The sequence below is a fragment of the Microcaecilia unicolor genome, chromosome 13, assembly GCF_901765095.1.
Source record: "Microcaecilia unicolor chromosome 13, aMicUni1.1, whole genome shotgun sequence".
Classification (NCBI taxonomy): domain Eukaryota; kingdom Metazoa; phylum Chordata; class Amphibia; order Gymnophiona; family Siphonopidae; genus Microcaecilia; species Microcaecilia unicolor.
In genome coordinates, this window is record NC_044043.1 from 29,152,124 (window position 1) to 29,177,847 (window position 25,724).

Consider the following 25,724-nt stretch of genomic DNA (forward strand, 5'->3'; position numbering starts at 1 on the left):
CCCCTGCCGTCATCAGCTCCACCCCTGCTGTCATCAACCCCGCCTCCGCCGTCATCAACCCTGCCCCCGACATCATTAACCACGCCCCCGCGGGGCGAAAAACCGCAGCCAGCCACGAAAAAAAACCGCCCGGCCAAAATAAAAGCCACCCAAAAAACCACAACCCGCAGCGGTCAAAAATTTCCCGCAGCGGGTTGCAGAAAGCCGCCCAATTGGGTGGGAAAACCGTCCATCTGGCAACCTTGGTGATGTGTGTCCTATTTTATACTTATGGGTCACGTGGCACTTAGTGAATGCTAATGTCCATTAGCTACGCTACACTTTATAGGAGTCAGAGTAGTATTTGAAATGGGCTGGGGGAGTGGCCAAGATGGCACCTACATGCTGGGACTGAGTAGCTGGCCCGGTTAGAACTGCTGGAATTTTTGCTACTTACCGTGATGCCACATAGCAAAAGAAAGGGGACTGTCAAGGCGATACCGCTGCCGGCCAGGACATCCTCACCGGTTCAGCAGACTCTGGAACGCTTCTCGACCCGTCGTCCCCTGGAGAATGCTGGTGTGGGCTCGGTTGGAGTGCGGGAGGATGGAACTCCTGCTCTCTTGGAGCATGACATTACGTTACCTCCCCTGGCAACTGACATCCCATCATGCCCCGCTGCAATTCGGGAGGGGAAACCAAACTCCGCTCTGGCGAAGATTGCCGAGATTGGATCTGGTGGTGGCAGAGCTTCTCTTGATAAGATAGCAGCAGGAGTAAATTCAACTTTGGAGCAGATTTCTTCATCTCTCGTGGTGGTGACACTAGATACACTTTGGAAGGCAGTGGAGCAGCTAAATTCTTCAGTGGAGCAGTCGACCCAGGAAACGCTGAATCTTGCTGCTAAGGTAGAACAACTTTCTCAAATGGTGGAAAACATGAAGCATGATTCTGCTGAACAGGTTCAAAGAATCCAAGTGGAGGTAAATGCTATTAAAGGTACTGTGTCTGCTTTGAATAAGGACAATATTGTTATACATCAAAAATTGGATCAAATTGAAAACTTTAATAGGCGACTACATTTGAGGATTTTGAATTTCCCTACACCTGTTGGGGTCTCCCCCATGGAATTGTCAAAAACGTTTCTTGTTGAAAATGTCAAGTTTGCCTCTGGACAGATTCTGCCTTTTAATAAGGTTTATTATTTGCCTATGAAAAAAAGCCTCAGGGAGGCTCAGCTCCAGGGAAATCAAGAGCAGAACCAGAAGGATGATAATGACCTAAAAGACCTTTCAGCAATTTTGGAGGACTTGCTGTCTGATGTTAGTGATAGAGCCATGGTGCTGGCTTCATTTGTTTTTGAACAAGATCTGAATGCTGTAATGAGACTTTAGTTTTAAAATGCTCAGGAGTTATTTTGTGGTCAGAAATTATGGATCTATCCTGACATAACTATAACCACTCAAGATGGTCTTTTCCCAGCGTGGCAGTGCTTATGTACTTATAAGATAACTTGGTACTGTGCTAGTTATGTGGCTGATTTTCCGGATACATCTACCAGTTTGAAGCTGATTTATCCAGTGAAAACTTGACTTCAACTAGCTAAGGGGTCCTTTTACTAAGCTGTGGGAAAAGGACTCTGCGGTAGTGGCGGTTGCCATTTTTCCCGTGCATCAGGGCCCATTTTTTTACTACAGTGGGTAAAAAGCCCCTAAATTAATTACCATGTGGTAAGATAACTCTTCCATGCAGTGGGGAGCAGTTACCGCCACCCACTGAGGTGGCGATAAGCCCTGGTAACCCAGCAATAACCGGGAGGCACATGGCGATGCCTGATTACTGCCAGGTTAGTGCTGTGCTACAAAAAAGAAAAATTTCTGGCGTGCCGGAAATGGCACACGCTCGAGCTGGAACTACTGCTGGCGGCTGCGTTGGGCCAGTGGTAGTTCTGGGATAGCGCGCGGTAAGCTGCTGGCTGAATTAGTCTGATTATTCAGTGCCAGCAAATGTTCCCTCTAAGCTAAGCACGAATCCTCCACTTACCCTCCTGTCAGTAGGTGGTGCCATTTCAGTATTGCACGTTCAATAGCGAGGGGCAGTCAAGCTGTGAAGGACTCCGGGGAACCTGCCTGCCTCTAGGGATTGAGAATACAATATCGAAGCACCACACCCCACTGGCAGCAATGCGTTTACGTAGAAACATAGAAGAATGTAGGCAGATAAAGAACATATGGCCCATCCATGCCATCTACTCTCCCTATCACTTCCTTAGAGGACTCCTGCTCAGCTTAGAGAGAACATTGAGGTCAGCCCTTTTCCGGTGTCTGTACTGCACCCGGAAGTTACCTGGATATGGTCGATATTTAGTGCTATACCTGGAAAATCTCAGAATGTATTTTATGTGGTCCACCATGCTCAGCACAGAATATTGGTGGCGCCCAGATAATTTTCAGGATCCATGCCAAGTCTACCCCCAGGATCCCTGGTACTACCCTGATAGTACTGTGACAGTCAACTGAAAATGTGGGTAGGGCCTGGTCAGTGGGACTTATCCAGGTAGGACCCTCTCCTACCAATTAATTCCCACTGAATGTCAACCCCCTTGATTATTAATGCCTTAAGGTCCCTGGGGTGTTAAAAAAAAAAAATGCATTTTCACTTCTAACCTGGAGTGAACATGAATCTGAAATTCAGAGGTAATATTCGGTGCTAGCTGGTTAAATTTATTGCAGCCAAAGATAGGACTGCTATTTCAGTGGCCCAATTTGGCCGCTTGGCTGAATATTTATTTTTGTAGCTGTGGTACATTTATTATTTAAATACGGTTAGTCCGACTGGCTTAAATGCCGAATTAGAATGGGCCTCCTTAATATAAAGGTTTTTCAGTCCTGCCCAATGGGAACCGAGGGTTTTGATACGTCATGTGAGGAATCATTTAAAGGGTTTAATTTAGACGCCGTCGCCATCTTGACAGGGGTAATCCCGAAAATAATCTAGTTGAGCTGGCGCTAGAACGGCATAAGGGTAATTATGAGCTAGGGATTATATGTGGAAATTGTCATTTTGTGTGAGAAGTGAAAGCTCAACTCATACTTAATGTTTTGAGACGTTATTTATATATTTTTTCCAGGGGAAGCCCTTGACACAGCCTAGCAGGCGAAACATGCATGTTGGACAGCTTTGAGCCCCCAATCCGAATATATTTAAGATAAGTGCTTTAAATATATTAAAATGATTGTTTAGAAGCCGATGAGGAAGTTGGTGCCGTATGAATTGCCAAAAAAATAATTATTGGACAATGAAGCACCACTGAGGCAAAATCAGAAGAGTTGTGAAAACTGAATAAGGAAATAATTAGATTTTGACAACTTATATAAGTTATACAATGCGGTGGGAGAAAAGTATTGACAGATAGATCTGGGACTGAAAAATTTGAAGGATAAATCAAGGTCAGGTATACATATAAAGTAGCACATATGAGTTTATCTTGTTGGGCAGGCTGGATGGACCGTACAGGTCTTTATCTGCCGTCATCTACTATGTTACTATAAATAATAAATGCACATATCACCCGCAGTGTGATCAAAAGTCATTTGTCACTGAATGGACCTGTGTGGAAGAAGTTGCCCTGCTGCTGCTGCTGCTGCAGTACTATTTTTAACAACTCAAGTCTCCCAGATCTTCCAGAAAATTCCTGTTCTGTCAGTTCTAACTCCTGAGGCTTCTTGATGAAGAACTTTGCTCCTCTTCCTCATTTTGGGAGGTGTGGCCTGTTGCCATGGGAACAGGAAGGGGAGACTTTGCAGCATACCCTGGCCTGCTCTCTACCAGCAGAAAGGAGGAGAAGGAGGAAGAGGGGAGTGATGAGCAGAGGCAAAAGACGATTCATTTTTGGAAAATTTGGCCTTTTTTTCCAATTTTTCCTCGATTTTTTTTTTTTGTTTGTTTCACACACTCACAAAACATTTGAAGCATGCATTAGAAATGTTTTCTGTGCGCAAACTGGTTGCACACATTTTAGTTCATAGGTTACAAGGAACAAATCAGTTTTCTGTGCACACATTTTTAAAGCATGCTAATAAGTTTGCATTCCTAAAATGGAAGAAGCAGAGTGAGCCAGGCAGTCATTGGACAGCCAAGTGGAAAGGCTGCAAATACTTCAGATGGTAGAGGAGATTAGAAAGGAGAAATCAGCTAGTGAGTAGAAAGGTTAGGAATGCTTTTGTGAGTAGGGGACAGGCTTACATGGGGAAGAACCAAATGCTGAAGGAAATGGGGAAAATCTTCCTACATCTATCCTTATGACCCTATAATTGGTCTCATGTATTTTCTGTTTGCAATTTCAATTCAAATTCAAATCAATTCTTGAATATCGCTAATATCCCCTTTCCAGGGTTCAGTGTGGTTTACATTCTAGGTGAGACAAAAGCAGATAGTGTTAGTGTGAGGTTTGAGAAACATTAGAGACCATTGGAATAATGCATGAGACTAAAAACATTAAGGACATGATTTATGGACGACAAGAAATGTGTATGGAAACTATGCACCCAAGCAAAGAAGACAGCACAAGAAATGAATCAATACATTCATCCAGCATCTCACTAAATCAAAAACAAAAATCTGCATAACTTGAAACTTGTGGCTGACTATTGACCTCATCGTTCTTCTGCCTGAGGGTCACAGTTGCAGCATCCTCTTAGTTCAGACTGCATGGCTGACTGTAAGGAGGGTGATGTGGAGCAACAATCAACCCCTTCTCACTCCATTCACTCTTCCATCGTATTTATCCCCAAGCTTCCTAAACTTGCACGGAGGACAAGTTTAGGGTATGTTTTCAGCTACATTCACAATGAATATCCGTGAGAAACTGAGAAGTTTAGGGTATGTTTTCAGCTACATTCACAATGAATATCCGTGAGAAACTGAGGCCCCGATGCACAAAGGCAACCGTGAAATTTAGTGAATCGCTAACAGCCAGTGATGCACGAAAGGGATCGCATGCAAATGAACTGCACGGATCCCCCTTTGTGCATCCTCGCTATTTGTGAGTTCGAGCTGTCAGATGGATTTGATATTGCTGTCAAATCCATTTGATAGCTCTGATGCACTGGACCTGTTAACCCACACTGTTTTTTAAAATTTACCCTGGTGGTCCAGAGGACCACGACCCCCCCCCCCCCCCCCTCCCTCTGACCCTGCAACCTTTTAAAAAAAATTTCCATGGTGGACCAAACCCCTTCCCCTGCGCAGGAACACACACCCCTCCCTCCCGCACCCAACCCACACTCCCTCCCCTCCCTGTACCTTTAGAACAAGGAGGAGGGCAGGAGCAATTGCTCCTCCCTCCTGCCTCGGGCCCTCCTGGAACAAAATGGCAGCGCCCAGGCCCTGCCCAGTGCATTGTGGGATGCACTGAGCAGGGGTAAACACCATATAAGGAGCTCACTGTAATACATTTGCATGGGGTTCTCGGTGACTGCAAACAGCACACGTTAGAGCCGTGGAAAACCCCTTTGTGCTGTCTAAAGCAAACGTTAATAGCAAGGTAAGCTTTGTGCATCTGGCCTAGAGATGCCAACATATGCCAGGTCTGTATGCAAATATATCGCCTGCATATTCGTTGTGAATATTGTTTGTTCAGTCTTTGCTATATTGCCTTTTGTAACGAGTATGTTGAAAACGTGACTACCTTCTTCTTTTCTTGGGTTTCTGGACCTGCTCCTCTTTGTGATGATGTATTTGACCACTTTCATTAGGTGCTTGATAGACTTACTGATCATTTATCTCACGCGTTCTTCTTATTTTGGGTACTTATGATCCTTTCCACATACAGGTTTCTTGTGGTACTACTTATATGGTTTATCAAGAGGAGTGGCCTAGTGGTTAGGGTGATGGACTTTGGTCCTGAGGAACTGAGTTCGATTCCCGGCACAGGCCTAGTGGTTAGGGTGGTGGACTTTGGTCCTGGGGAACTGAGTTCGATTCCCACTTCAGGCACAGGCAGCTCCCTGTGACTCTGGGCAAGTCACTTAACCCTCCATTGCCCCATGTAAGCCACATTGAGCCTGCCATGAGTGGGAAAGCGCGGGGTACAAATATAACAAAAATAAAATAGATACTATTGGAGATTCTACATGGAATGTTGCTATTCCACTAGCAACATTCCATGTAGTAGAAGCCTGCGCGGCCACATTGGTGATCCGCAAGGGCCGACTTCTACATGGAATGTTGCTAGTGGAATAGCAACATTCCATGTAGAATCTCAAATAGTAGCAACAGTGGAGGAGTGGCCTAGTGGTTAGGGTGGTGGACTTTGCTCCTGGGGAACTGGGTTCGATTCCCACTGCAGGCACAGGCAGCTCCTTGTGACTCTGGGCAAGTCACTTAACCCTCCATTGCCCCATGTAAGCCGCATTGAGCCTGCCATGAGTGGGATAGTGCGGGGTACAAATGTAACAAAAAAAGAAAAAGACAAAACGCCGTTACTGGGTTTAGATAAAACACACAAGCCTCTTACCTTTATTTGAAACTGCTGGAGGTGAATCTTTTTGTACGGGCACCTCAGAACACATTTGCTTCATAACAGTATTTTCTATATCTTTCAGGCCATCAAAGCTGCCTATGGTAAAGACCCGCGACTTATTCCCAGCAATCTGATGCAGCTCTGTTTGGTTAGCCTCAGTGCCCACTCCAATGCAGTAAACCATGGCATTCGTCGTATTCCTCAAATTCTCAGCAGGTTGCAACACACTGTCTTGGGATTCTCCATCTGTTACCACAATAAGGTAGATGGGGACGCCTGGCCGGAGAGCAGCTGCCTTCCTCAATTCCCTAATCACGGTATCTAGTGCTTTACCTGTCTTGGTTCCTTGTTTCAGCTGAACCATATTCATAATGGCAGAGGTGATGGAATTAGCATCATCATATGTGTCAGGGGTAAATACAATTTGTACATTATCTGAGAACTGTACATATCCAACTTGCACGTTATTTCGTCCGATCTGAAAATGTTGTGTTATATTGACAGCGAAGGCTTTCGATTTATTGAAATCTTGCGGCCAGATGCTTCCAGAGCCATCCTGCAAGTATACGAGAATAGCTTCTTGCTTTGTTGTACATTCTATATGTAAACAGAAGATGAATATTATAATTAGCATTTCTGAATCTAGGGATTGTCATTTGCATTTATTAGAGGTTTACCTTTCAAGTAATTAGGTGCTGTCCCAGGGTCAGAAGCATATGGCTTTATTGGTGTATATGTGACATGCACACACAAACATTTGTGGCATTTTATGTGGGTTCCATTTAGTGACCAAAAACCGTGTATCAGAATCAGCCATTTGCCCCTTCCCCAGCTCCTCTTTCTGCCAGCCCTAGCATCAGCCTGAGGGCATAGAATTTTTTTTTTTGTGGGGGGGGGGGGGGGGGCAGAAAGAAGAGCAGAGATGAAATTTTGATGGCAGTTCCTTTTGTTGTAATATTATAATTACTGTGGGGCCCTTTTACTAAGCTTCGTAAGGCTCTACGTGCACCCAACGCTGGCCAAAATGGAGTTGGCGCCTGGCTACCACGTGGCTCTTATGGTAATTTCATTTTTGGCATGTGTTCGATACACGCGGCCGAAAAATTTCAGCCGCGCGCCATGTGGCATTTGGCATGTGTAGGTCATTACCACCCGGTTACCATGCGAGACTTTACCGCTAGGTCAATAGCTGTTGGTAAGGTCGCAGATCCAAAATGGATGCGCGGCAATTTTAATTTTGCCGTACATCCATTTTCGGCAAAAATACTAAAAAGGGCTTTTTTTACAGGCAGGCTGAAAAATGGATCTGCATGCGCCCCAAATCCCACCTACACTACAGTAAGCATTTTTCAGCATACCTTAGTAAAAGGACCCCCAAATTTGTGTATCAGAAGTCAAACGTGCAAAGTAGACCATCTATTTTGTAATGAGCAACGCTTGTAAAATGTGTCCAATACAGTAATAATACAAAATATAGTGGCTTGCGGTAGCGTAGGCGCGGGTTTTGGCTGTGCGCAGAAATATTTTTCAGCGCACGTACCAAAAATGCCTTTTTAAAAATTTTTGCCGAAAATGGATGTGCGGCAAAATCAAAATTGCTGCGCGCCCATTTTGGGAGTCTTACCTTACTGCCAGCCCTAGACCTAGCGGTAAAGAATCTGCATGGCAACGACCTATGCACGTCAGATGCCACTTGGCGCGCGTCCATTGCACTCATCCGAAAATATTTGCCAGACGTGCGTAGTGGACGCCCGCCAAAAATTAAATTACCGCAAGAGGCATGCGGTAGTCAGGCAGGGTAAGTTCATTTTGGCGTGCGTTGGGCGCGCATAGATGCTTACACAGCTTAGTAAAAGGGGCCCATAATGAGTGGCTTAAGTCTGTTGTACTTTGACCGCAGATGTATTGAGCTTTCCAGGTTCCATAAACACTGGAAAGATTTTCAAAAAGTCTAGTTGTTTCAATGTGTTTTGATTTGTTAATCTGCTGTTAGAATCTGCCCTGCTTTAGCTTTTTGATTTTATGCTGCTTTCAGTTTAAATTAGTTTATATTTCCACCCCTTCTAGTTCACTCCCTCCCATCAGGCTTCTGTTCCTTATTTTCACTTAGGGATGAACATTTTCATTTTTTATTTATTTATTTATTTATTAGATTTAAAAAAATTTTTTACACGAAAACATGTAAATAGTAATACATTGTATACCTTGATCAATAATCTAAACAATTATATTATTAATAATATTGCAAATACACAAATTCACCAAGTAAGAATAGGTTATACAATTAATTAGACCACAACTATAACTTCCAAGGGAAACGTGAATTAGATTATAGGAGATCTCAAAGAAGAAAAAGAAAATAATCGTTTATGGCCTGGCCTACCTTACCCTTACTACTATTGATAATCTGATAACATCAATTATTCTGCAGGTGTAATGGCTAATTTTTTCATCGCTAAGAACGCTTTAAGATGTTCTGGTTCAAAAATATATATTTTACTCCCATATATTTAACCAGACATTTACATGGGTAAGCAAGTAAATATGTTGCCCCCAAAGCTCGGGTCTCTTCTCTATATGAAAGAAATATCTTTCTCCTATCCTGAGTTGTCTTACAAACATCCGGGTATATCCACAATCTTTGACCACCAAAAGTTTTTAAAGCATTTTTAAAATATAACTTCAGTACAGCATTCAAATCCTGTTCAAAAACGAATGATATCAAAAGAGTTCTGCGCTGTTCAATTTCAGATAGAGATGAGTCTAATATTACTGAAATGTCCAGTTGTGCTTGAGGATCCAAAGATATGTTCCCATGTTCATTTGTCTTGCCCTTATCTCCCGATTCAGCTTGCAGAGGAATTGGAAGGTAATATATTCTATTTAAAGGAGGAATAGCTGAATCTGGATATAACAAGATTTCTTTTAAATATTTCTTGAACATTTCAATAGGACTCAGTTCTTTAATCCAGGGGAAATTCAATATTCTAAGATTCAATCTTCTATTAAAGTTCTCAAACTGTTCAATTTTCTTGTGGATTACTATTTTATCTGTTACTAAAGATTCAGTCACAGATTATAAAGATTTAACTTCCTGCTGAAGTGCTTCAGTTTGTAAGACCGATTCCTGCTTAGTTTTTTCAAGGGAATTAGTCAAAGAGTCGATTTTACTTACTAACAGAGAAGTCTCTCGAGCAGATTTTATTACCGTCTGGCTCAAGCCCTGTAGTGTCTTCCATATCATCTGCAGATTTATCTCCGCCGGAGGGTTCCCCTCCAAAGAAATATCCTCAGCGTTCGGGGGGGAGTTAGCGCCATCTGAGGTTTGGTCCAACACGCCTTCCGTAGTGGCTTCATCCTCCTCCCTCCGCCCCGAAATCGCTGGCGGCGGAGGTCGATTATCTGGTGGCGAAAGAGATATTTCCAGTGCTGAGGGAGATATGGCTCCTCCAATAGCTCCCAATTCAGCTTCGCTCGCCCTATTTCCTTGGATACGCGTCGCAAATCGGTCCAGTGTTTGTTGGGACGGGGAGGAAGTTCGGGCCGCTGGCGTCAGGCCCTTAACTGCCTTAACTAGCCCCTTCCTTTTGGTGTGAGGCATTTCAGTTGAGAGGAAAAACACAAAGATTAGGCTCCCAGCAAAACTACCGTGAGCGATCCACGAACGCTCCGGCCGCCATCTTGACACGCCCCCGAACATTTTCATTTTCTGCAGTTTCACTCCATTTTAGCTTAAGCTATTTCATTGAAATATGCTGATTAAGCCTGCAGTGACATCAAATATCACATGTCCAAGACAAACTGTGGCACACTATTTTGTGTTAGCATGTGCTAAATTGAAATAGTGGCCACTAAAATAGAAAAAAACAAAACAAAACTGAACGAAGCAATGAAAGGTTTAACCAAAATCAAACAAAAATACTTCCCCTGCACAATTCTATTCTTAGGTGCTTCCCTACCTCAGGAGGCAGGCTTTCCTTTCCTTGGAAACTTTCTTGTATGCCTAGAAGGCTGGATTCAGTAAATGGTGCTCAAAAATCAGCGCTGGAAAAAAAAATCGGCACTCGGTGCTATTCGATACCAGGGGCGTAGCCAGACTTCGGCGGGAGGGGGGGTCCAGAGCCTGAGGTGAGGGGGCACATTTTAGCCCCCCCCTGGCGCCGCTGCCCCCCCCCCCACTATTGCCGATCCCCACCGCCACCACCACCACCAACAACAACAACTTTGACCCCCCTGCCGATGACCCTCTCAACCCCCCCCTCCCGCCTCCAACCCTCCCCTGCCACCACTGTCGCCTACCTTTGCTGGCGGGGGACCCCAACACCCACCAGCCGAAGTCCTCTTCTTCCGGCACAAGGCTTCGTTCTGTTTCTGTGAGTCTGACGTCCTGCACGTTGGGGTCCCCCGCCAGCAAAGGTAAGCGACGGCGGGGGAGGGTTGGCGGCAGGAAGGGGGGGGGTCAAGAGGGTCATCGGCAGGAGGTTCCAGGGCCAAATCTACGGGGGCCCAGGCCCCCATGGTCTCACGTAGCTACGCCACTGTTCGATACAGAATGCTCTGAGCTGAGAACCCTTTATGAAATAGCACGCATCTTGGATTCTCATGCCTGAGTTTGAATACTAGGACATACGCCAACTGAAACCAGGTGTAAATCCCGGTGCACCAGTTGGGCACATCTACCCCGTGACCTACTCATGCCTGTCCTGTGGCCATGCCCCCTTTTGGGTTGGGTGCCCAGCGATATAACATAGCGCACAGCAAAATGCAAGCACAAACCCAAACTGTATTTATGTTTATTTAGTTCTTGATATCCCACCAAATTCAAAGACTGGGTCAAGGCGGTTTACAATTGGTAAAAACAGGATTAGAAAAGAACACCATTTGGAGATAGGACAGCACACACTCACAAGATGTACATACCAAAATTTACATAGGGCTCCTTTTACCAAGCGGCGATAAGCACAACGCGTGCTTACCACTCGCTATACGGGAGGTACCGTCAGGCTACCGCAGCAGCCCTGTGGTACTTCCCACCCCTAGCATGTCATTTCCTGCGCTACAAAAATGTATTCATTTTTGTAGCTCTAGAGTATACCCGGTGGTAATTGGGCAGTGCCACGCACCTCCATCTGCCACGTTCTGCCACACAGGAAACAGGAAATGATGTCAGCGAGGGCGGGACACTGACAGATGGAAGCCTGAGAATGAATAGCTGCATGCGCCGAGGGACGCTTGTTCCGATACTGGGGAGGGACAGGGTTCAGAGAAAGGAGTGCAGATGCATGGACGCCACGAAGGAGCGGGAGAAGATGTGGGTAGGTGAAAAAAATCTGTGATATTAAAAAATACCTCTGGGAAGATGGGTGTGGTGTGGTGTGGAGGGGACGTCAGCACGTGCATAGAAGGGCCCATCCAAAATACTGAGCCTGGCTCCCTCTCTGGTGTATATATGGTACTGGCGGTGGTGGTGTGCCAACCTCTTCTGTTCTGAATTTGTGATGCTGGGAATGGGCTAGTGCTCTGAAAGGTAGATGAAGGGAGGATAACCAATATCTTGCAGGAGAAACAGTTGGAGCAGCGCGGGAAACGCATATAACACCCCCACCCATTAACTACTACTACTACTTATCATTTCTATAGCGCTACTAGACGTACGCAGCGCTATTTTCCATCTCACAGATAGGCTGCAGAGAATACCTTCTCCTGCTTTAGACTTAGCCTGGCCTCAGAATGACATCCTATAGTATATCTCCTATCAAACTGAGCTCTCTTTTTCATCAAGCACTGCCATTTCCTCCCCTCACCCTCCCCACTGACAGTTTGAACTTCGTGGGTGTGGCTTGGATCTCTTTCAGGGAGAGAAAACTAACAACTTATAGCAGCAGCTTCAGAGAGCATTTTCCATCTCACAGATAGGCTGCAGAGAATACCTTCTCCTGCTTTAGACTTAGCCTGGCCTCAGAATGACATCCTATAGTATATCTCCTATCAAACTGAGCTCTCTTTTTCATCAAGCACTGCCATTTCCTCCCCTCACCCTCCCCACTGACAGTTTGAACTTCGTGGGTGTGGCTTGGATCTCTTTCAGGGAGAGAAAACTAACAACTTATAGCAGCAGCTTCAGAGAGCATTTTCCATCTCACAGATAGGCTGCAGAGAATACCTTCTCCTGCTTTAGACTTAGCCTGGCCTCAGAATGACATCCTATAGTATATCTCCTATCAAACTGAGCTCTCTTTTCATCAAGCACTGCCATTTCCTCCCCTCACCCTCCCCACTGACAGTTTGAACTTCGTGGGTGTGGCTTGGATCTCTTTCAGGGAGAGAAAACTAACAACTTACAGCAGCAGCTTCAGAGAGCATTTTCCATCTCACAGATAGGCTGCAGAGAATACCTTCTCCTGCTTTAGACTTAGCCTGGCCTCAGAATGACATCCTATAGTATATCTCCTATCACCTTCTCCCACTACTCCAACCAGAGTTACACCTAATCACACTGACCACCCTTCAACATCTTCTGTCCTTCTGTGACTGTTCTCTTGTGCTTGACTGCTTAAATATTTTAAATTTAAATGCTTTACTTTTTGTCTATTAGATTGTAAGCTCTTTGAGCAGGGACTGTCTTTCTTCTGTGTTTGTACAGCGCTGCGTACACTTTGTAGCGCTCTAGAAATGTTAAATAGTAGTAGTAGTATACAGTTGAACATGAAGAGACAGTCCCTGCTCGACAGAGCTTACAATCTAATTAGGACAAACAAGAGATAAGGGAATATTAAGGTGAGGATGATAAAATAAGGGTTCTGTGACATCATTAACAGTAAACTGGTACCCTGTTTTTTTCCCAAAATAATGGTAGTTTTACAGTGCAATTGAATGTGCAAAAATCACTGGGTGGTCATTCTAAAAAGTCTGTAACTTCATCATGTTCAAAGATAATTTTATTCCACTCAGCACGTAAACATAGATAGCAACAACACATAAAGCTGTGAAATTTCACATTGAAATTCCAAGCAGTTGCTGAGAAAATAGGAAACAACTCTAGGGGGTTACTTTTTATGCCTCACCCTGTCTCTATATTATATTTACATTTATTTTTGTTCTGGATCTAAAGTACTGGTTATGTTATATGTACCAGTATCCTTTACTAAAGCTTAGTGAGTACACTCTAAGTGATGCGCAGGGTTGCCAGATTAACCAGTTCCAAACCCGCCCAAAATCACACACACCCGCCCCCACCGTCATCAGCTCCACCCCCGCCGTCATCAACCCCGCCCCCTGCCGTCATCAGCTCCACCCCTGCTGTCATCAACCCCGCCTCCGCCGTCATCAACCCTGCCCCCGACATCATTAACCACGCCCCCGCGGGGCGAAAAACCGCAGCCAGCCACGAAAAAAACCGCCCGGCCAAAATAAAAGCCACCCAAAAAACCACAACCCGCAGCGGTCAAAAATTTCCCGCAGCGGGTTGCAGAAAGCCGCCCAATTGGGTGGGAAAACCGTCCATCTGGCAACCTTGGTGATGTGTGTCCTATTTTATACTTATGGGTCACGTGGCACTTAGTGAATGCTAATGTCCATTAGCTACGCTACACTTTATAGGAGTCAGAGTAGTATTTGAAATGGGCTGGGGGAGTGGCCAAGATGGCACCTACATGCTGGGACTGAGTAGCTGGCCCGGTTAGAACTGCTGGAATTTTTGCTACTTACCGTGATGCCACATAGCAAAAGAAAGGGGACTGTCAAGGCGATACCGCTGCCGGCCAGGACATCCTCACCGGTTCAGCAGACTCTGGAACGCTTCTCGACCCGTCGTCCCCTGGAGAATGCTGGTGTGGGCTCGGTTGGAGTGCGGGAGGATGGAACTCCTGCTCTCTTGGAGCATGACATTACGTTACTACTACTACTACTACTACTTAACATTTCTAGAGCGCTACTAGGGTTACGCAGCGCTGTACAATTTAACAAAGAGAGACAGTCCCTGCTCAAAGAGCTTACAATCTAATAGACAAGTGAACGGTCGGTCCGATAGGGGCAGTCAAATTGGGGCAGTCTGGATTCACTGAACAGTAAGGGTTAGGTGCCGAACGCAGCATTGAAGAGGTGGGCTTTAAGCAAAGACTTGAAGACGGGCAGGGAGGGGGCTTGGCGTAAGGGTTCAGGAAGGTTGTTCCAAGCATAGGGTGAGGCGAGGCAGAATGAGCGGAGCCTGGAGTTGGCGGTGGTGGAGAAGGGTACTGAGAGGAGGGATTTATCCTGTGAACGGAGGTTACGGGCGGGAACGTAAGGGGAGATGAGGGTAGAGAGGTAGTGAGGGGCAGCAGACTGAGTGCATTTGTAGGTAAGAAGGAGAAGCTTGAATTGAATGCGGTATCTGATCGGAAGCCAGTGAAGTGACCTGAGGAGAGGGGTGATATGAGTATATCGGTTCTGGCGGAATATGAGACGTGCAGCAGAGTTCTGAACAGACTGAAGGGGGGATAGATGGCTAAGTGGGAGGCCGGTGAGGAGTAAGTTGCAGTAGTCCAGGCGAGAGGTAATGAGAGCGTGGACGAGAGTTCGGGTGGTGTGTTCAGAGAGGAAAGGGCGAATTTTGCTGATGTTAAAGAGGAAGAAGCGACAGGTCTTGGCTATCTGCTGGATATGCGCAGAGAAGGAGAGAGAGGAGTCAAAGATGACTCCGAGGTTGCGGGCAGATGAGACGGGGAGGATGAGGGTGTTATCAACTGAGATAGAAAGTGGAGGAAGAGGAGAAGTGGGTTTTGGTGGAAAGACGATAAGCTCGGTTACCTCCCCTGGCAACTGACATCCCATCATGCCCCGCTGCAATTCGGGAGGGGAAACCAAACTCCGCTCTGGCGAAGATTGCCGAGATTGGATCTGGTGGTGGCAGAGCTTCTCTTGATAAGATAGCAGCAGGAGTAAATTCAACTTTGGAGCAGATTTCTTCATCTCTCGTGGTGGTGACACTAGATACACTTTGGAAGGCAGTGGAGCAGCTAAATTCTTCAGTGGAGCAGTCGACCCAGGAAACGCTGAATCTTGCTGCTAAGGTAGAACAACTTTCTCAAATGGTGGAAAACATGAAGCATGATTCTGCTGAACAGGTTCAAAGAATCCAAGTGGAGGTAAATGCTATTAAAGGTACTGTGTCTGCTTTGAATAAGGACAATATTGTTATACATCAAAAATTGGATCAAATTGAAAACTTTAATAGGCGACTACATTTGAGGATTTTGAATTTCCCTACACCTGTTGGGGTCTCCCCCATGGAATTGTCAAAAACGTTTCTTGTTGAAAATGTCAAGTTTGCCTCTGGACAGATTCTGCCTTTTAATAAGGTTTATTATTTGCCTATGAAAAAAAGCCTCAGGGGAGGCTCAGCTCCAGGGAAATCAAGAGCAGAACCAGAAGGATGATAATGACCTAAAAGACCTTTCAGCAATTTTGGAGGACTTGCTGTCTGATGTTAGTGATAGAGCCATGGTGCTGGCTTCATTTGTTTTTGAACAAGATCTGAATGCTGTAATGAGACTTTAGTTTTAAAATGCTCAGGAGTTATTTTGTGGTCAGAAATTATGGATCTATCCTGACATAACTATAACCACTCAAGATGGTCTTTTCCCAGCGTGGCAGTGCTTATGTACTTATAAGATAACTTGGTACTGTGCTAGTTATGTGGCTGATTTTCCGGATACATCTACCAGTTTGAAGCTGATTTATCCAGTGAAAACTTGACTTCAACTAGCTAAGGGGTCCTTTTACTAAGCTGTGGGAAAAGGACTCTGCGGTAGTGGCGGTTGCCATTTTTCCCGTGCATCAGGGCCCATTTTTTTACTACAGTGGGTAAAAAGCCCCTAAATTAATTACCATGTGGTAAGATAACTCTTCCATGCAGTGGGGAGCAGTTACCGCCACCCACTGAGGTGGCGATAAGCCCTGGTAACCCAGCAATAACCGGGAGGCACATGGCGATGCCTGATTACTGCCAGGTTAGTGCTGTGCTACAAAAAAGAAAAATTTCTGGCGTGCCGGAAATGGCACACGCTCGAGCTGGAACTACTGCTGGCGGCTGCGTTGGGCCAGTGGTAGTTCTGGGATAGCGCGCGGTAAGCTGCTGGCTGAATTAGTCTGATTATTCAGTGCCAGCAAATGTTCCCTCTAAGCTAAGCACGAATCCTCCACTTACCCTCCTGTCAGTAGGTGGTGCCATTTCAGTATTGCACGTTCAATAGCGAGGGGCAGTCAAGCTGTGAAGGACTCCGGGGAACCTGCCTGCCTCTAGGGATTGAGAATACAATATCGAAGCACCACACCCCACTGGCAGCAATGCGTTTACGTAGAAACATAGAAGAATGTAGGCAGATAAAGAACATATGGCCCATCCATGCCATCTACTCTCCCTATCACTTCCTTAGAGGACTCCTGCTCAGCTTAGAGAGAACATTGAGGTCAGCCCTTTTCCGGTGTCTGTACTGCACCCGGAAGTTACCTGGATATGGTCGATATTTAGTGCTATACCTGGAAAATCTCAGAATGTATTTTATGTGGTCCACCATGCTCAGCACAGAATATTGGTGGCGCCCAGATAATTTTCAGGATCCATGCCAAGTCTACCCCCAGGATCCCTGGTACTACCCTGATAGTACTGTGACAGTCAACTGAAAATGTGGGTAGGGCCTGGTCAGTGGGACTTATCCAGGTAGGACCCTCTCCTACCAATTAATTCCCACTGAATGTCAACCCCCTTGATTATTAATGCCTTAAGGTCCCTGGGGTGTTAAAAAAAAAAAAAAATGCATTTTCACTTCTAACCTGGAGTGAACATGAATCTGAAATTCAGAGGTAATATTCGGTGCTAGCTGGTTAAATTTATTGCAGCCAAAGATAGGACTGCTATTTCAGTGGCCCAATTTGGCCGCTTGGCTGAATATTTATTTTTGTAGCTGTGGTACATTTATTATTTAAATACGGTTAGTCCGACTGGCTTAAATGCCGAATTAGAATGGGCCTCCTTAATATAAAGGTTTTTCAGTCCTGCCCAATGGGAACCGAGGGTTTTGATACGTCATGTGAGGAATCATTTAAAGGGTTTAATTTAGACGCCGTCGCCATCTTGACAGGGGTAATCCCGAAAATAATCTAGTTGAGCTGGCGCTAGAACGGCATAAGGGTAATTATGAGCTAGGGATTATATGTGGAAATTGTCATTTTGTGTGAGAAGTGAAAGCTCAACTCATACTTAATGTTTTGAGACGTTATTTATATATTTTTTCCAGGGGAAGCCCTTGACACAGCCTAGCAGGCGAAACATGCATGTTGGACAGCTTTGAGCCCCCAATCCGAATATATTTAAGATAAGTGCTTTAAATATATTAAAATGATTGTTTAGAAGCCGATGAGGAAGTTGGTGCCGTATGAATTGCCAAAAAAATAATTATTGGACAATGAAGCACCACTGAGGCAAAATCAGAAGAGTTGTGAAAACTGAATAAGGAAATAATTAGATTTTGACAACTTATATAAGTTATACAATGCGGTGGGAGAAAAGTATTGACAGATAGATCTGGGACTGAAAAATTTGAAGGATAAATCAAGGTCAGGTATACATATAAAGTAGCACATATGAGTTTATCTTGTTGGGCAGGCTGGATGGACCGTACAGGTCTTTATCTGCCGTCATCTACTATGTTACTATAAATAATAAATGCACATATCACCCGCAGTGTGATCAAAAGTCATTTGTCACTGAATGGACCTGTGTGGAAGAAGTTGCCCTGCTGCTGCTGCTGCTGCAGTACTATTTTTAACAACTCAAGTCTCCCAGATCTTCCAGAAAATTCCTGTTCTGTCAGTTCTAACTCCTGAGGCTTCTTGATGAAGAACTTTGCTCCTCTTCCTCATTTTGGGAGGTGTGGCCTGTTGCCATGGGAACAGGAAGGGGAGACTTTGCAGCATACCCTGGCCTGCTCTCTACCAGCAGAAAGGAGGAGAAGGAGGAAGAGGGGAGTGATGAGCAGAGGCAAAAGACGATTCATTTTTGGAAAATTTGGCCTTTTTTTCCAATTTTTCCTCGATTTTTTTTTTTGTTTGTTTCACACACTCACAAAACATTTGAAGCATGCATTAGAAATGTTTTCTGTGCGCAAACTGGTTGCACACATTTTAGTTCATAGGTTACAAGGAACAAATCAGTTTTCTGTGCACACATTTTTAAAGCATGCTAATAAGTTTGCATTCCTAAAATGGAAGAAGCAGAGTGAGCCAGGCAGTCATTGGACAGCCAAGTGGAAAGGCTGCAAATACTTCAGATGGTAGAGGAGATTAGAAAGGAGAAATCAGCTAGTGAGTAGAAAGGTTAGGAATGCTTTTGTGAGTAGGGGACAGGCTTACATGGGGAAGAACCAAATGCTGAAGGAAATGGGGAAAATCTTCCTACATCTATCCTTATGACCCTATAATTGGTCTCATGTATTTTCTGTTTGCAATTTCAATTCAAATTCAAATCAATTCTTGAATATCGCTAATATCCCCTTTCCAGGGTTCAGTGTGGTTTACATTCTAGGTGAGACAAAAGCAGATAGTGTTAGTGTGAGGTTTGAGAAACATTAGAGACCATTGGAATAATGCATGAGACTAAAAACATTAAGGACATGATTTATGGACGACAAGAAATGTGTATGGAAACTATGCACCCAAGCAAAGAAGACAGCACAAGAAATGAATCAATACATTCATCCAGCATCTCACTAAATCAAAAACAAAAATCTGCATAACTTGAAACTTGTGGCTGACTATTGACCTCATCGTTCTTCTGCCTGAGGGTCACAGTTGCAGCATCCTCTTAGTTCAGACTGCATGGCTGACTGTAAGGAGGGTGATGTGGAGCAACAATCAACCCCTTCTCACTCCATTCACTCTTCCATCGTATTTATCCCCAAGCTTCCTAAACTTGCACGGAGGACAAGTTTAGGGTATGTTTTCAGCTACATTCACAATGAATATCCGTGAGAAACTGAGGCCCCGATGCACAAAGGCAACCGTGAAATTTAGTGAATCGCTAACAGCCAGTGATGCACGAAAGGGATCGCATGCAAATGAACTGCACGGATCCCCCTTTGTGCATCCTCGCTATTTGTGAGTTCGAGCTGTCAGATGGATTTGATATTGCTGTCAAATCCATTTGATAGCTCTGATGCACTGGACCTGTTAACCCACACTGTTTTTTAAAATTTACCCTGGTGGTCCAGAGGACCACGACCCCCCCCCCCCTCCCTCTGACCCTGCAACCTTTTAAAAAAAATTTCCATGGTGGACCAAACCCCTTCCCCTGCGCAGGAACACACACCCCTCCCTCCCGCACCCAACCCACACTCCCTCCCCTCCCTGTACCTTTAGAACAAGGAGGAGGGCAGGAGCAATTGCTCCTCCCTCCTGCCTCGGGCCCTCCTGGAACAAATGGCAGCGCCCAGGCCCTGCCCAGTGCATTGTGGGATGCACTGAGCAGGGGTAAACACCATATAAGGAGCTCACTGTAATACATTTGCATGGGGTTCTCGGTGACTGCAAACAGCACACGTTAGAGCCGTGGAAAACCCCTTTGTGCTGTCTAAAGCAAACGTTAATAGCAAGGTAAGCTTTGTGCATCTGGCCTAGAGATGCCAACATATGCCAGGTCTGTATGCAAATATATCGCCTGCATATTCGTTGTGAATATTGTTTGTTCAGTCTTTGCTATATTGCCTTTTGTAACGAGTATGTTGAAAACGTGACTACCTTCTTCTTTTCTTGGGTTTCTGGACCTGCTCCTCTTTGTGATGATGTATTTGACCACTTTCATTAGGTGCTTGATAGACTTACTGATCATTTATCTCACGCGTTCTTCTTATTTTGGGTACTTATGATCCTTTCCACATACAGGTTTCTTGTGGTACTACTTATATGGTTTATCAAGAGGAGTGGCCTAGTGGTTAGGGTGATGGACTTTGGTCCTGAGGAACTGAGTTCGATTCCCGGCACAGGCAGCTCCTTGTGACTCTGGGCAAGTCACTTAACCCTCCATTGCCCCATGTAAGCCACATTGAGCCTGCCATGAGTGGGAAAGCGCGGGGTACAAATATAACAAAAATAAAATAGATACTATTGGAGATTCTACATGGAATGTTGCTATTCCACTAGCAACATTCCATGTAGTAGAAGCCTGCGCGGCCACATTGGTGATCCGCAAGGGCCGACTTCTACATGGAATGTTGCTAGTGGAATAGCAACATTCCATGTAGAATCTCAAATAGTAGCAACAGTGGAGGAGTGGCCTAGTGGTTAGGGTGGTGGACTTTGCTCCTGGGGAACTGGGTTCGATTCCCACTGCAGGCACAGGCAGCTCCTTGTGACTCTGGGCAAGTCACTTAACCCTCCATTGCCCCATGTAAGCCGCATTGAGCCTGCCATGAGTGGGATAGTGCGGGGTACAAATGTAACAAAAAAAGAAAAAGACAAAACGCCGTTACTGGGTTTAGATAAAACACACAAGCCTCTTACCTTTATTTGAAACTGCTGGAGGTGAATCTTTTTGTACGGGCACCTCAGAACACATTTGCTTCATAACAGTATTTTCTATATCTTTCAGGCCATCAAAGCTGCCTACGGTAAAGACCCGCGACTTATTCCCAGCAATCTGATTCAGCTCTGTTTGGTTAGCCTCAGTGCCCACTCCAATGCAGTAAACCATGGCATTCGTCGTATTCCTCAAATTCTCAGCAGGTTGCAACACACTGTCTTGGGATTCTCCATCTGTTACCACAATAAGGTAGATGGGGACGCCTGGCCGGAGAGCAGCTGCCTTCCTCAATTCCCTAATCACGGTATCTAGTGCTTTACCTGTCTTGGTTCCTTGTTTCAGCTGAACCATATTCATAATGGCAGAGGTGATGGAATTAGCATCATCATATGTGTCAGGGGTAAATACAATTTGTACATTATCTGAGAACTGTACATATCCAACTTGCACGTTATTTCGTCCGATCTGAAAATGTTGTGTTATATTGACAGCGAAGGCTTTCGATTTATTGAAATCTTGCGGCCAGATGCTTCCAGAGCCATCCTGCAAGTATACGAGAATAGCTTCTTGCTTTGTTGTACATTCTATATGTAAACAGAAGATGAATATTATAATTAGCATTTCTGAATCTAGGGATTGTCATTTGCATTTATTAGAGGTTTACCTTTCAAGTAATTAGGTGCTGTCCCAGGGTCAGAAGCATATGGCTTTATTGGTGTATATGTGACATGCACACACAAACATTTGTGGCATTTTATGTGGGTTCCATTTAGTGACCAAAAACCGTGTATCAGAATCAGCCATTTGCCCCTTCCCCAGCTCCTCTTTCTGCCAGCCCTAGCATCAGCCTGAGGGCATAGAATTTTTTTTTTTGTGGGGGGGGGGGGGGGCAGAAAGAAGAGCAGAGATGAAATTTTGATGGCAGTTCCTTTTGTTGTAATATTATAATTACTGTGGGGCCCTTTTACTAAGCTTCGTAAGGCTCTACGTGCACCCAACGCTGGCCAAAATGGAGTTGGCGCCTGGCTACCACGTGGCTCTTATGGTAATTTCATTTTTGGCATGTGTTCGATACACGCGGCCGAAAAATTTCAGCCGCGCGCCATGTGGCATTTGGCATGTGTAGGTCATTACCACCCGGTTACCATGCGAGACTTTACCGCTAGGTCAATGGCTGTTGGTAAGGTCGCAGATCCAAAATGGATGCGCGGCAATTTTAATTTTGCCGTACATCCATTTTCGGCAAAAATACTAAAAAGGGCTTTTTTTACAGGCAGGCTGAAAAATGGATCTGCATGCGCCCCAAATCCCACCTACACTACAGTAAGCATTTTTCAGCATACCTTAGTAAAAGGACCCCCAAATTTGTGTATCAGAAGTCAAACGTGCAAAGTAGACCATCTATTTTGTAATGAGCAACGCTTGTAAAATGTGTCCAATACAGTAATAATACAAAAATATAGTGGCTTGCGGTAGCGTAGGCGCGGGTTTTGGCTGTGCGCAGAAATATTTTTCAGCGCACGTACCAAAAATGCCTTTTTAAAAATTTTTGCCGAAAATGGATGTGCGGCAAAATCAAAATTGCTGCGCGCCCATTTTGGGAGTCTTACCTTACTGCCAGCCCTAGACCTAGCGGTAAAGAATCTGCATGGCAACGACCTATGCACGTCAGATGCCACTTGGCGCGCGTCCATTGCACTCATCCGAAAATATTTGCCAGACGTGCGTAGTGGACGCCCGCCAAAAATTAAATTACCGCAAGAGGCATGCGGTAGTCAGGCAGGGTAAGTTCATTTTGGCGTGCGTTGGGCGCGCATAGATGCTTACACAGCTTAGTAAAAGGGGCCCATAATGAGTGGCTTAAGTCTGTTGTACTTTGACCGCAGATGTATTGAGCTTTCCAGGTTCCATAAACACTGGAAAGATTTTCAAAAAGTCTAGTTGTTTCAATGTGTTTTGATTTGTTAATCTGCTGTTAGAATCTGCCCTGCTTTAGCTTTTTGATTTTATGCTGCTTTCAGTTTAAATTAGTTTATATTTCCACCCCTTCTAGTTCACTCCCTCCCATCAGGCTTCTGTTCCTTATTTTCACTTAGGGATGAACATTTTCATTTTTTTATTTATTTATTTATTTATTAGATTTAAAAAAATTTTTTACACGAAAACATGTAAATAGTAATACATTGTATACCTTGATCAATAATCTAAACAATTATATTATTAATAATATTGCAAATACACAAATTCACCAAGTAAGAACAGGTTATACAATTAATTAGACCACAACTATAACTTCCAAGGGAAACGTGAATTAGATTATAGGAGATCTCAAAGAAGAAAAAGAAAATAATCGTTTATGGCCTGGCCTACCTTACCCTTACTACTATTGATAATCTGATAACATCAATTATTCTGCAGGTGTAATGGCTAATTTTTTCATCGCTAAGAACGCTTTAAGATGTTCTGGTTCAAAAAATATATATTTTACTCCCATATATTTAACCAGACATTTACATGGGTAAGCAAGTAAATATGTTGCCCCCAAAGCTCGGGTCTCTTCTCTATATGAAAGAAATATCTTTCTCCTATCCTGAGTTGTCTTACAAACATCCGGGTATATCCACAATCTTTGACCACCAAAAGTTTTTAAAGCATTTTTAAAATATAACTTCAGTACAGCATTCAAATCCTGTTCAAAAACGAATGATATCAAAAGAGTTCTGCGCTGTTCAATTTCAGATAGAGATGAGTCTAATATTACTGAAATGTCCAGTTGTGCTTGAGGATCCAAAGATATGTTCCCATGTTCATTTGTCTTGCCCTTATCTCCCGATTCAGCTTGCAGAGGAATTGGAAGGTAATATATTCTATTTAAAGGAGGAATAGCTGAATCTGGATATAACAAGATTTCTTTTAAATATTTCTTGAACATTTCAATAGGACTCAGTTCTTTAATCCAGGGGAAATTCAATATTCTAAGATTCAATCTTCTATTAAAGTTCTCAAACTGTTCAATTTTCTTGTGGATTACTATTTTATCTGTTACTAAAGATTCAGTCACAGATTATAAAGATTTAACTTCCTGCTGAAGTGCTTCAGTTTGTAAGACCGATTCCTGCTTAGTTTTTTCAAGGGAATTAGTCAAAGAGTCAATTTTACTTACTAACAGAGAAGTCTCTCGAGCAGATTTTATTACCGTCTGGCTCAAGCCCTGTAGTGTCTTCCATATCATCTGCAGATTTATCTCCGCCGGAGGGTTCCCCTCCAAAGAAATATCCTCAGCGTTCGGGGGGGAGTTAGCGCCATCTGAGGTTTGGTCCAACACGCCTTCCGTAGTGGCTTCATCCTCCTCCCTCCGCCCCGAAATCGCTGGCGGCGGAGGTCGATTATCTGGTGGCGAAAGAGATATTTCCAGTGCTGAGGGAGATATGGCTCCTCCAATAGCTCCCAATTCAGCTTCGCTCGCCCTATTTCCTTGGATACGCGTCGCAAATCGGTCCAGTGTTTGTTGGGACGGGGAGGAAGTTCGGGCCGCTGGCGTCAGGCCCTTAACTGCCTTAACTAGCCCCTTCCTTTTGGTGTGAGGCATTTCAGTTGAGAGGAAAAACACAAAGATTAGGCTCCCAGCAAAACTACCGTGAGCGATCCACGAACGCTCCGGCCGCCATCTTGACACGCCCCCGAACATTTTCATTTTCTGCAGTTTCACTCCATTTTAGCTTAAGCTATTTCATTGAAAATATGCTGATTAAGCCTGCAGTGACATCAAATATCACATGTCCAAGACAAACTGTGGCACACTATTTTGTGTTAGCATGTGCTAAATTGAAATAGTGGCCACTAAAATAGAAAAAAACAAAACAAAACTGAACGAAGCAATGAAAGGTTTAACCAAAATCAAACAAAAATACTTCCCCTGCACAATTCTATTCTTAGGTGCTTCCCTACCTCAGGAGGCACGCTTTCCCTTCCTTGGAAACTTTCTTGTATGCCTAGAAGGCTGGATTCAGTAAATGGTGCTCAAAAATCAGCGCTGGAAAAAAAATCGGCACTCGGTGCTATTCGATACCAGGGGCGTAGCCAGACTTCGGCGGGAGGGGGGGTCCAGAGCCTGAGGTGAGGGGGCACATTTTAGCCCCCCCCTGGCGCCGCTGCCCCCCCCCCCCCCCACTATTGCCGATCCCCACCGCCACCACCACCACCAACAACAACAACTTTGACCCCCCTGCCGATGACCCTCTCAACCCCCCCCCTCCCGCCTCCAACCCTCCCCTGCCACCACTGTCGCCTACCTTTGCTGGCGGGGGACCCCAACACCCACCAGCCGAAGTCCTCTTCTTCCGGCACAAGGCTTCGTTCTGTTTCTGTGAGTCTGACGTCCTGCACGTTGGGGTCCCCCGCCAGCAAAGGTAAGCGACGGCGGGGGAGGGTTGGCGGCAGGAAGGGGGGGTCAAGAGGGTCATCGGCAGGAGGTTCCAGGGCCAAATCTACGGGGGCCCAGGCCCCCATGGTCTCACGTAGCTACGCCACTGTTCGATACAGAATGCTCTGAGCTGAGAACCCTTTATGAAATAGCACGCATCTTGGATTCTCATGCCTGAGTTTGAATACTAGGACATACGCCAACTGAAACCAGGTGTAAATCCCGGTGCACCAGTTGGGCACATC

The 25,724-nt window shown here is 44.8% G+C and overlaps 1 protein-coding gene across 1 annotated transcript in view; it reads right to left on the reverse strand.

The window, feature by feature from the left end:
- The window catches only part of LOC115482439 (collagen alpha-6(VI) chain-like), a 76,366-nt gene that overhangs the window by 31,201 nt on the left and 19,441 nt on the right, over nt 1-25,724 (reverse strand). The window contains exons 2-3 of the mRNA XM_030222186.1: nt 21,038-21,640; nt 6,497-7,099 (exon numbers count right to left, since the gene is read on the reverse strand). Coding sequence (XP_030078046.1) covers nt 6,497-7,099; nt 21,038-21,640 — 1,206 coding nt within the window. The remainder of the gene's footprint in view (nt 1-6,496; nt 7,100-21,037; nt 21,641-25,724) is intronic.